Raw genomic sequence first — 12,982 nt, 5'->3', positions numbered from 1 at the left:
GAAGTTCGATAGGTTCGTATCGTCCGATCGACTGATTCCGACATATCCGAGATATTAGATACCCGTTATATCTACATTTAACAGATTTGTGCCTTAAGAATTGTGTTTTTATTATCGTCAAATAATAATAATTGTTCTATTTTTCGTCTCATATCGAATAACGATAAGAACATGGAATAGCGTTCGTTTGACTTTACCGATTGCACGAATAAATGAAGATATACCGAACTGAAATTTCATCCATTAACGTGATTTCCTTTGACGATAGCTTTTAAGGGTTAACTTCGAAAACTAATTTGCCATGGGTCGTACAAAGTTGACTAACCTTTCTCAAACGAGTCGTTGGCTGGCGTTCAACGATCGGTCGAGTTTCAACTGAAAATTCGCGGTGCTATCCAACGAATGTTTCACCTAGCAACAAAGTTTCCTGGTGACAGAAGGTAAAAACGGAACGAAACCCTCGCAGACACCTACACACGGTGCGCGCCACGATCATTAACGACATTCCGAAACGTTTGTCGCCTCCGGACTCGAAACTTCATACGCCACGAGACGCTACCTGTGCCCGTGGCGTGGGTCGGGTAGCGATAAATTTTTCAACCGACGAACAGCACGCGACTGCCCTTAATCGTTCTCTCGCTCCTCGATCGGCTTTGTATCTGTCGGCATTCCCGAGGCGCGCACGTGTACGCAAATATTTGAACGACGAGCGATAAACTCATTCTGACGCACACCCCTCGTTCATACATAAATATTAGACGAAAACTGAAGTACCTGTGCAAGATCGTTAAGAAACTAGCACACCTTTCAGAATTATTATCTCGTTTGAAATCTTGCATTATAAGAAACCCATATATTTGATATCGTAACTTAACATATATTAAATCGCAACTTAAGCAACTCTGCGAGAGATCATTAGGAAATTGGCAAACCTTTCGAAATTATTATCTCATTTGAAATCTTGTCAATTGTAAGAAGCCTATATGTTTAACATTATAGTAGGAAGCTCGTCGATTATATCACGTACAACTAAATTAGATTTCATTTGACGACTGTCGCAACGAATCTCCACGTTCATATCGCTACTTTTCCTCTTCTATCTATCGTTACTTTGTTTCTTACATTTCTATATCTGTCTATAACGTACCTATACCCTTTATAAATCTACAATTATGCTATAATTTAAACAAATAAGTGAAAAATTAATTATAAATAACTTCGAACGCCATCAATAGATACTCCAAATACTTTCAAACGAGATTGTACACGCTGGTAACTCGTGTCACAGTTTCATCCGCAAGACCACCCGTTCTACCATTAACTTCCAGATGATCCCGTCTTCTACAGCCGATAAGCATACGATTCCAAGGACGCTTTAGCTGTACAGATGATATACCGATCGAGTGGACGGGAAAAACAAGCGGCTAAGCTGCAAATGAATAAGCTCTGTGAATTCGAAACGAATGCAAATAATCGATGATTTCGTTGTGGCGTCACCGGCGTATCCGTTCTCCGTACTTTTAGTCCCTGACATTTTCAAAGCGTCTTTCACTCTCTTTCTCTGCAACCGAGGCGCCTATAGGGCACGCCTAAACCAGGTCGACCCGATATAACTCTTCTCTCGGTTTCCTGTCTAACGCAATAAACCGTACGCGTGTTCTCTACACGTAATATCAGGCTCGGGACACGCCTGCCGGAAACAGCGAGAAATGAACGAAAATGCGGCATTTTGTTCCACCAACACGGTGAATCCGTGCATGATTCCTGACCAACTATAGTTGTTCGCGTTTAATCATCGCGACCGTCTCTTGCAAACAAGATCGCGGAATTTTATAGAAAGCTCTTCGATCGAGGGACTCAGATGGTAAACGATAGTTAGATAGGTAAGCTTGAGAAAAATCAAGAATCGATTTTATTAGTGGAATATGCTGAAAAAAATGATGAAATATCGTAACCGATAAGTGTAACAGCATATTTTTTCGTGGACATATGAAATACCAATAACTATTTTATAACGTAATTTGTTGTTCCACAGAAATGTATATAAGAAGAAAAGAATCTTATTCGTCTTATTATTTCGAATTATGTTAATATTCCGTTTTAATTATATTCACGTTATTCTGTTTTCAAAGTAGCTGTTAAATCGAATCTCTCGACGTAGAAAGTATTTACTTCGCGGTGAAATTTGGTGGAATTTCATTCGAATAAGAGTAGTAAGCGACCAAGTTACAAGAAAACGGGAAAACGTCTTTTATTAGTAAAACCTTTACCTTTGCTCCTGGCACTTACATTTTCCACTCCATCTCCTCAATCGATCACTTTATGCGGAATAGCTCGGACGTCGTCGAGTCGCGTTGATTCAACCTTCGCTGATTAAAGTAGGCGGGGTATTAAGAATTCAAAAAATGCGAATCCTTCGTTTGCCGAATGTGGAGTTTGATCGACTATTTATAAAAGGGGGACGTAATACCATTGAATGAAGAATTCTCACTTTGGAAGATCGCGAAATGAAAAGAAATTCTCACGTGTCGCGATAGCGTGACTCGAAATCGATCGAACATAGGATCTAACTTGTTTCCTGCCTGTTGCAGCAGCCAGCGGCGTGTAATGCGTAATATCGGACTAGACGTGGTCGCCGTGAAAAACAAGGGAAAAGGGGAGAAGGCGCTAACGCGTTGCAGCGATGAAATTGTGCAACTCATTGTCCGAATAAAACATCGAACAAGATGCAAATCGAATTCCTGTTTAACCATACAGACGAGTGTTTAATCAACTCACAGTGTTGGGAATTTTGAGTGGTCGTCCGTTTATGGCCCGGACGGACCCTATGCCTTTTTTAGATAATTCCGAATTACATGTCCTCCCCGAGCTATAAACCTAATGACTCCGAGGTCAGATAAAAAAGCCCGAGAAAAATCCCAACCGGGAAGGCACGAGACCCAACGGCTGAGGGAGAGAATCAGCAACGTACTAAGAAGTTCATCATCAGACATCGGGGTGAAATACTTGACTCCCAACAAGATGTTACCACCGCCGTGTTCATAACATCACACTTTATTTTTATACAACAAGTGTAAATACAGTGTTAGATTACTCTAACACTCGATCTATTAAACCTCCTCCACTTTGAGCGTTAAGTCATTCGAAGTACGCGATATCGACCGATCGGTTTGACCTGACCGGTTGCTCTTTAGTTGATAATTCGCAACGCAAAGTTTATACGAATTGTAAGCTACGCTGATGAACGTACGGTGGTTCGTCAAACTATTTGAACATTTATTTAGAAAATTTTCATGTACGTACATAATTACACGCGTTACATGTGAAACATTTCGAAACGTCGTTAACGCTGTAAAGAGAGACGAGTCGTCATAATCGATACGTATGTTATATCGACGATAGACATGAAAGCTTTCTCTTAATAAATGTTGAAAAATTTCCTCAGGCATCGTATTTAATACGAACCGAATATTTTTCGTAGTTTTTATTTCGTAATTATTTAATTACGAATCTGTGATTTCTTCTAATGTGAAATACCAAGAGAAGGACAATTACCGAGAATTTCCCGATAATGCTAGCTAGCAGCGTAAATATTTCTCTGCGCGAGAATAAAACGCTCGCGATTGAAAAGTATAATAGCACGATGCTCTTCCGGAACGTCTCTCATTTTTTCAGCGCCAGTCTTCAATGCCGACAGATTTCTCACAATCGGGAAGCTCAGGTGCCGTACGGAACTTCCTTCTGAAGAAATCCGAAACAATGTAACGGATGATTCTATACTTTCTATAGTATTGTACTATAGCCGATAGGCGCCATACTACGCGGAAGACACAATTCGTTGCATAATGCATGGAGAACGAATAGTATTCGCTAACGCGTGTTGATCTGCAAATAACACGAATTACCGTATGATCGCGACGAATGATCCACGTAGAAACGCAACAGCCGACGACAAACATGACGACGCTTAATTGCCTTCATTAATCGTTATTTCTCGTTGCGACAAGTTACGTGCTTGCAGCCATGCGACCACGTTTTTTTACCTACGTCCACGTGTTAGGATATGGTTACGACATTCTGACAAATTGTCCTTCCGACGAATGAAATAATTTAAATATCGAGATGCGCATCTCGTAAGAATTTGTATGAAGACTATGGAAGAAGGATACGGTAAGTTACATTTTCTATTTTTTTTTATAGGAAAACAGTTTTAAAATTTAGCAGTTAAGTTAGCAAAACTGTTTTTTGTTTGGCTTTGGAACTAAACGAAAGTTTCGAAATATTGTACGTCGTAATATTAAAATATTGCTCGTTGTAATAATTATTGCATATCTTTGGCTTTTACAAAATTCTTCAATTTATCAGCTATTTTTAAATGACTTACATATTTCAATCTAACCGATCGTTTTCATTTTTCATCGTGTCACGTTAAGCTTCTTCCTTAGTCATAAAGCAACGTTAAAATCAAAAGATCTCAACTCAAGAAGTAACTATCACGCTTTTTTCTCTCATCTGATCGTCGTATGTTTGATTATTCTAATGTGTTCGTCAGACTACTTTGAAGCCGCAGGCTTATTTCGCGGTGAAATCAAGAATCGAAAGGAGACATCGGACAGCGAACGTGCATTTCATCTCGAATGACAAAACAAGTATTCTTAGTAGCATCGTCGGTTCTTCTCAGCTTGGAAATTCGGTTAGTCCGATACTGCATGAAAATTAAAAAATTCCTTTTCCCTTTTTAGTGGTTTTCACAGATCAACGTAAGGTACCTGTAGCCCCGTAAGACACGCACAAACCGGTCCTAAGAAAACATAATAGAACAGCTATTGAATGTAACGAAAAAGCTTCCGATTCCTAGAAACGAGTCGGTCAGAAAATCGAACGAAAGAGCCGGAAAGGATCGAATCGACTCGTCACGAACCATTTCAAACGGTGTATTTTCCAATTACACGAGGCAAGATTATTTTTCTAAGAGAAGAAAAAGAGAAGTACGTAAGCAGGGAAACAGTGAATGCTTGATTCAAAACGTTTCTTTGCCCGTGAGCTTTTAATAAACTGGAACCCTTTGTGAGACTAGCTTTCCAATATCTTTCCTGCGACCAGTTCGATGGGGCGTATCGGTAGAAAGCCGGAATAATGTGTTGGCAGTTTATTCTTCTAGCCAAGATATAGAAGGAAAACGCTGAACTTTGTATTCGGTTGACAAAAGAATCTGGCGAGGCAACAGCTCCGCTCGAGATATCGGGATAACGAGGCACCACGAACCCCAAAAGGAAACCGATATCGAACGAAGCTAGTTTTTTTATTTTTTTCTTTTTTTCGTTTCAAACGGACGATGAGTTATCAAACTACTAATGGGATTCAAAGCAACGGCTATCGAAGCGCATCTATTTTCAGAGATTTCTTCATCGGTGCTCTCCGATGATGCATTTTCGTTCTCCGATCGACCGAGTTCAAAGAGCATTCCGTAGGGCGCCTGGTGATTTTTCGGTCGATCATTCCAGTCAAAGTGCTTTTCATCTTCTCTCATCTTTTCGAGATAAGCAGATCTATCTGGCGCCAGCTCTTTGAAGAAAGGGAAAATTCAATGTGGCACGCGAGATGCGAGCGAAACTTTAGTTGAATGTTATCCAAGACCGATTTTTTCAAATCTGTTTAACGCTACTCGTTTGATGCCACGCATTTGCAAAAACGGAAAACTTAATATGGAATAAAAAGCGTGAATGAAACTTTATTGAAAATTATCCTATTTCGATTTCTCAAATCTATTTCATACCTCTCGTTCTATGCCATCCGGCCGAAGAAAGGAAAGATTTGTTATTTATGAAACGTAAGATATGAATGAATCTTTACTGAAAACTATCCAAGATCGATTTTGTTCAAACCTTTATTTAACGCCATCTGTTCGAAAAAAGAGAAAATTTAATATGTTTGGGACATAAAAACGAAACTTCATTGAAAAGTACCCAAGTTTGACTTTTTCATTAGGATAGTATTACGAAAGTGGAGAAAAGAATGCACGCGTTGTATTACGCTCGGCCGAAGAACGTTACCGATAATGATCGTTATTGTGCATGAGAATTTCTCACTTACTCCGGCGCGCTTCGCAATAACCGCCAATAACGCAACAACAATGTGCATGCATAACGAGCTGGCGTTGCATGTACAAGGGAAACCATAAACATTGTTAGCCTGACGAAACAGTTGAAATTTACTCTTGAGAAACTAATTGCACGGGCGCAAAAATGTTCGTTGACAGGTTCTTTATATTAAAGAAAATGCTAGTATAGTAATAAAATGGCTGCGGTTTCAAACGAACACCTCAAGGTAATCCTTCTTGCGTGGTTTAATGTTCTTCTCGTTTTTTCTAATAAGTCTAGAGATGATGATATGTATGTTAGATACGTGCGTATACAGAGAAAATAAGATATTAACAATGTTAAATATCCACCCGAATATTCGTGACGAGTGTCATACTGCAACGACGAGAGGGTCACAGGAACGGTAATCCGAGCGACTACATATTACGTATATCGTTTCAGTTGGTTAGCTGGAAAATCCACAAGTGACCGAGAAACCTACACACGCCATATACTCGAGCCACCTTCGACTTTGAATTCGCTTTATTTGTTCGAAGAATTATGAAATTTAGCTTAATAATTACCCGAGAAAATATTTTCATTATGTTTTCCTGTATTCAATAAAGAAACATAGGAAGTTTGATACTCGTGTTTTGGTTAGATACTTTCGAAAGATCCTTTCTTGGATAAAAAGATTACGTAAAAATATATTTTTACTTTTAACGAATTATACTCGTTGTAACATATCAAATTATGTTCCTACGTGAGAAAACAACGTGTAATTTCATCGATGTTGAACTCTCATTAACGTCAATCAATAGACATTTTCATCGCCAACAAGTGGCAGCAGATCGATCATCACGTGGAACTAGAGTTACGACATACATATATCATATATACATTGCGATGTATACAAAACTGGCGGGTCCTTACCTTGAAAATGAAACTCGAAGTTCCGCTATGATTGTTTTCAGTGGCTTCCAGTTCGTCGGATTCGCCTTGATTCCAAAAGTAAAACAGGCTGGTCGCACAAAGTCGATGATCACACTTTTCGATAAAAACAGTCAAAAAGATAAAAACACAACAGATTCGATGCTTCACAGATTTAACACAAAGAAGGAAAATTCACCCCGGCGAGTATTGTTCGTCGCGACGCGTAAAGCCCCTGATACTACACGATGCAATTTCGTTTCACGAGGGAAGAAAACAATGTACTTACGTGACGAGCCCGAAAACAAACAAAACTAACGCACGCTCGACGGTTAGCGAGCGAATGAGACTCTGTTTTCCATCGGTCCCACCAAGCACCAACCAGGCCAATAACCTGACAGCATATCCCTGAACGTTTTCACGACCTTCCCGTGCCGAGTCGATATAGTAGCGTACCTTATCGACCGATAATACAAACGAAAGATATGAAAGGTTTGTCTAGTCTGCTTATAATAAATAGATTACGGAGTTTTATGCGAATTCGTATTTTTATATTTTGTTGAATATTATAATAAGTACTGTATTTTGAACATTTTTGCATATTATGTGCATTTTTGCAATTTTAAATTTCCTATAAATGCATAAAAATCCGCATTATTAATAAATATTATCCTTAATGACTTTCAGTTTGTGTTTCATCGGACGAGTATTGTCAGCATTAACGATTATGAATTGTTATAAAAAAATGTTATAGCAAGTACATACAGCGAATACTTCATTCAAAACTCTCTTACTATTTCATGTTTTTGTTTTTAACACATTTACAAATTTTAGAATTCGAAATAAATAAAAATTCGAATTTAACTATGTCATAAAAAGAAATCAAAGAAACATACTTATTATATTTAATTACTTATAGAAAAACTTACTTCTATTTAATCGCATAAATATACGATATAATTTTTGTTGCTATAAATAAATTGTGCTAACCGTTTATAATCGAAAAATTGTTTGTCGTACATGGTGAGATAGATAGATAGCTTTTTTAATAATGTACAAATCTTTGGAAATAGATATAGATATTTACTTCTGGATGATACGAATCGCACAAGAGTTAGTATAGCCTTTAAATTTGGTGGGAAATTATTTTTTGTTTCAGGACCAAGTGTACTTACACAAACTTAAAAATTCCATTCTAAATATACTCTATTAATTTCCTTCGTTCACTACAGGTAATTGAAACCCCGGTAAACATATATCTCTTTTTAGTTATACTGACAAACAACTTGTCAATAGTATAAAAATGTCATTGGTACAAAAATTACAGTAAATAAGTGAGAGCTATTATAAAAGAAAAACAAATATGTGTGTGTGTGTGTGTGTGTGTGTTTTATACATAAAATATATAGTTTTTTCACGTACTTTTAATACATATATGTATATGTAAACATATGTAATAATAACATAGAGTTTGTGGTTTAGTAGTTGTTAAAAAATATGCATGTCTTTTTTGCATTGTAATTTTATGGCCAAGATTTCTATTACCATGCATTATAGATTTGTTTCAGCAGGTACAGTGAGTACACTGTTAATAATTATAATAAAAATTATACTTAAAAAGAAAACATCTAAAAACGTCGAAAAAGAATATATGTCAAAAAGAACATAAATTTTCAAAATATTATTTTCTAGAAAATAGTTGCAAAACGATTTTTATACATTCACATCATATTTATAACTATAAATATGATATTTCACCTTCCATGCAATAACAAACAACTCATCGCCTTAGCAAAAAAAGAAAAACAATGACTTCAGGCACTTTGAAAATATATTACATATTATTTGTTTTATACTTAAAATTAGGATATCCTAAAATTTTCAGCAATGTCATACATCCGTAATTCATTGCATAGTTTACGATTAAAATGCCTTTTTCTCATTTCAGATATATGTAAAATCTATGTAAAAACAGTTCGTACCTAAATGTAATAATACTTACTCTTCTAATTAAAAATTCTTTAACAAATTCTGATACGAGTTCCGCGAAACTACTATTTTTCTTCTTTCTTCATTGTTTTGCCTTAACTTTAATATTACATTTTTGGTCCATTGAATATTGCTTTCTTCGGTTTCCAACTATGATATATAATCGCGCGATAACGAAAATTTCAAATAATCTTCAATTCAATAACAAACATAAAAATTTAAAAAGCGCTTGAAAAATCGCTAAATACTGCGTAGGAATCGCAATTTTGTAATATCGTGAAGTATTACTAAATAATAACAATATTATACGCTACGTAAAAAGAAGTTACGTTCCTACTTTTCTTCCTGTTCGTTACGCTGAAAGATCTAGAAAACAAAGTTCAAAGCTATGCCAGTTCATCCGTACATTGTTTTCTCTCCTCTTCGACTCGTTGACGAGTGCGATTAAACGCTTCGGTTTTCAGAAAATCCACAGTTTTATACACCGTTGTATTTGGAGGGGACTGAGTTGGTGGCAAACTCGAAGAAGTAAAATTTTCTGTTGCTTCCAAATCGAGATCTAGATATTGCAAAACAACAAGACGTCGATTCGAAGCAGGAATAAACGTGTTTTGATCTTGATAATAATATATCTGAAACAAAAATTTATATCAAATACAATCATGTTTATGAAATGATATTGAATAAATACATTATAAAATATATTTTTATATACCTCTTCTTTATCGTCGAAAGCGTTATTATCTTCATCTGACGTCGACTGATGTCGATTCGAATGAACGTGAGTTGGAGGTGTAGGACTAGGAGCCGCTCTGATTCTTCCTCTTCCAGGTGGAGAAGCTAATTGCAAAGGTCCTATAATATGAATAATTTTTTTTTTCTCAAATATGATGGTTGGGAAAGAAAAATGTAAATATCCATACCTTCTACAGGAGATTTATTCAATGGAGGTTTAAGCTTCCTGTTAATACTCGGAGGCTCGGCAGGAGAGTGTTCAGCAGAACTCATTTCCAAAACTGACACTGTCGGTCCTGGAGAAGCTTCATTACTAATGACCGATGTAGAATCGCTAGTTTTTCTTCCTGGTTTTAATTCCCGATAAACAACTGGTGGCGGTGGTGCCACTGTTGTTGGTACTGAAGTTGAATTATCTCGCACAAGTGGACTTGGTAAATTTGAATACGTAGCAGTTGCTGAACTTTCAGAGCGTGGACTCGACGGTTCCTCTTCCTGAAAGTCGTAGCGGAATACGCGTGTATCTTCGACATTACTTGGAGCAGCATTGGAGTAAAAATGTTTATCTATAGTGCTTGACTCAGGTGCTCCAGGTTGGTGAGATCTTGGAAAATCATATGATTCGTCTGTTACAATTGCAGTTGCGGGAGTCGATGGCGCAGGAGTTGCTGGAGTTGTTGGTTTTGAGCTTTCGGTAGCACCATCTAAATTTAAATAATTATGACCAGGATTTTCAGGTAACATATGAGGAGGTTTCGGTGGCCTAGGAGGTGCTGGTAACTTTTCTACAGAAGGCGGTACAGTGGAATCAACAATTCTTAATTTTCCAAATCGTTTTCGAACACTCCAAGAACCAATTTCGGCATCACTCGAACTATGCGGTTGTTTGGATTCGCCTATTATAAAAATATAATGTTATTCACGTAATTCTGTTAAAAACATATATTGATTATATTTACCCGAGGAAGGAAAAGTTTCCCAGTTCACGCTAGGCACTGGAGCAGTCCATTCATCGTCAGTGAAAACACTTTCCGCATCCGTTGTTGTAGGAGATCTAGAAGGGGATGGGGCCAATCGTCTTGGGGCATCATAATGTTCAGGTCCTTGCCCCAAAGCCGAATTGAGGGAGCTAGTATCATTCAACCGTCGACCAGAAATACATTCGCTAATAGGAATGTATGGGCCCGAAATAGTACTAGTAGGTGAAATCGGTGGGGATTCTTGTGTTTCAAATTGGAACACTATAAAAAAAATGTATAACATTGTATAAAATCTTATTATCTTATATATATATATATATATATATATATATATATCTGATATATATTATTAATCTTATTAAGTTCCAGATATCTTAAATGATAACAATATGTACTTTGACATTGCTGCTCCTCATCTTGAGTATAGGCCTTTAAACCACAAACTTGACATACGGCATCCACCCATTTATTCATATCAGCTTCACTTTCTGCTACTAGATAATAAGTTCTTTTTGGTGTTTTAACATTGAACATATACTGATATTTTTGCTTGCGATTTTCAAATCTTAAGCCTGCATCTACCTGTTTACAAATAAAAGTCAATATTAAGACATAAGCAAATTCAATTATGTAAGTCAGGATAAAGATCTCCAAATAGGTAGCTACCTGTTCGCATTGATCAAGATCAATACGACCTTTTAATTTTCTACATCGTCTATCTGTATAATACTCCAAGAAATATTGTCCAGGTAATTCTCCACTATGTCGTAGAGCAAACCACCTTTTCCTCCATCTCTGGAAATAAACAAACGTATCATAGAAATTATTCAAAAAGAAATATATAAATTTTATATATTTAAGTTGTCATTTAAATTTAATTACTGTGTATAGTATAAAACATTGTCTGCACTGCGATATAAGCGAAAAAGTAATTAGAACATTAACATTCTTGGATAAAAATATCACAACATTCCATACTTATGAAACATTTTTCAGCATAAGAGGTTAGAATTCATAAAAGCTTGACGAACAAATGTAGACATAGCGATTTGACAAGCATTTAAAGATGTAAACAATAAAAAAATTGACGAACCGAGTAGAATTTAGAGTTTGTCATTGTTCTATGAAATACTAACCGCTCGCCAAAGTTTGGTAGGTGGCGACTTAATAAGCCACCCTTCGTGCACAATCTCTTGGCTGGTTTTGAGTACCTCCATTCCTGCACCCCGATGTTGGCTATGAACCTTTTAATAATTGTGCATTGTTAGAGAGTGCGTGGAACCACCGACAACAAGGATGGCACGCTCGTCGTTCATTTATCTATTTTCGGACGGCGCAGCAGCAATCTCACAGATATACCGACCATCTAGCGATCTCTCTTCGATGATGCACAACTAACACATCAACAACGTTCCACCACAAACGCGCATCATCAACGATAAACACCCTCTGAGGAGCTACAGAAGAATTAAAGAGAAACACCGAAGCGGGACGATGATACGTAGAGAAATCCGACTATCGTCATGGTGCCTCCATTACCACCACCATCTTGGCCACGCACGCCAAGCTATGTCAACCATCATAGATGACACACGCTTTTCTCGGCCTATATAGCTGTAAATGGCAAAATCAGACGCTCCAGTCTATATCGAATCCTGAATCACTCGGAGAATCAAGTTGTTGCTCGTGTTATGAAAATTTGTTTGGATTCATTTGATTAACAGAGCTACATGACGCATCGCCGTCTCGTGACCTGAATGAATGGCGCAGTGGTGCATTCGAGTTGAAAGTTCTGACTGTAATTCAACAAAGCGAACAAAGGAATTGCCGAGGAAGTTTCAAGATCGGCGTCAAACATGATCTTGTCTCTCAACATACATATACATGTATATGTTTTTGTTTGTATATAAGTGTCAAAATTCCATCTATACACAAATAACTAAATAAATTTATGTAATAATAAATATTGTTCTGTACAATTCCGTATTATAAACTATTGCTTTCTCGCAAATTGCCATTCACGACACGTATTCAGATTACGGGCAGAATCGTTCTGCATTCCAGAAATTTCGACCGATTCACGACTTTAAGTCGCGTGAACTCTTGCGGTTAAATAAACACTGACGTTCGTCAGACAAGGAACATATCGACACAATTAACGAAGCTTATTTGCGTAAATGGTTACAAGCGGAATTACAACGAATGATACAACAAATTCTCGTCTTATCATATTTAATTGCAAACCGACAACGACTAGACACACGAAAC

At 37.1% G+C, this 12,982-nt stretch overlaps 2 protein-coding genes across 3 annotated transcripts in view; both read right to left on the bottom strand.

Moving 5' to 3' along the window:
• Positions 1-7,368, bottom strand: part of LOC100642669 — a 92,442-nt gene extending 85,074 nt beyond the window's left edge. The window contains exon 1 of the mRNA XM_020867825.2: positions 7,014-7,368. The gene's annotated coding sequence lies outside the window, so the exon portion shown is untranslated. The remainder of the gene's footprint in view (positions 1-7,013) is intronic.
• An 802-nt stretch (positions 7,369-8,170) lies between these two features.
• On the bottom strand, positions 8,171-12,981 carry LOC100642907 (GRB2-associated-binding protein 2). 2 transcript variants are annotated; one of them, XM_012318925.3, is made up of 7 exons: positions 11,851-12,981; positions 11,381-11,509; positions 11,110-11,296; positions 10,694-10,975; positions 9,923-10,630; positions 9,715-9,839; positions 8,171-9,631 (listed from the first exon to the last, which is right to left on the bottom strand). In XM_012318925.3, the coding sequence occupies exons 1-7, from the start codon at positions 11,929-11,931 to the stop codon at positions 9,386-9,388; spliced, it is 1,758 nt and encodes a 585-aa protein (XP_012174315.1). In that variant the 5' UTR covers positions 11,932-12,981; the 3' UTR covers positions 8,171-9,385. The 2 variants fall into 2 exon arrangements, with proteins under 2 accessions (XP_012174315.1, XP_003402662.1); XM_003402614.4 differs by having other exon boundaries at positions 9,715-9,854; positions 11,851-12,946.
• Between the last annotated feature and the right edge of the window lies 1 nt (position 12,982).

The sequence above is a fragment of the Bombus terrestris genome, chromosome 2, assembly GCF_910591885.1.
Source record: "Bombus terrestris chromosome 2, iyBomTerr1.2, whole genome shotgun sequence".
Classification (NCBI taxonomy): domain Eukaryota; kingdom Metazoa; phylum Arthropoda; class Insecta; order Hymenoptera; family Apidae; genus Bombus; species Bombus terrestris.
The sequence above is the reverse complement of the archived record's forward strand: the minus strand, read 5'-3'. Positions and strand labels throughout refer to the sequence as shown.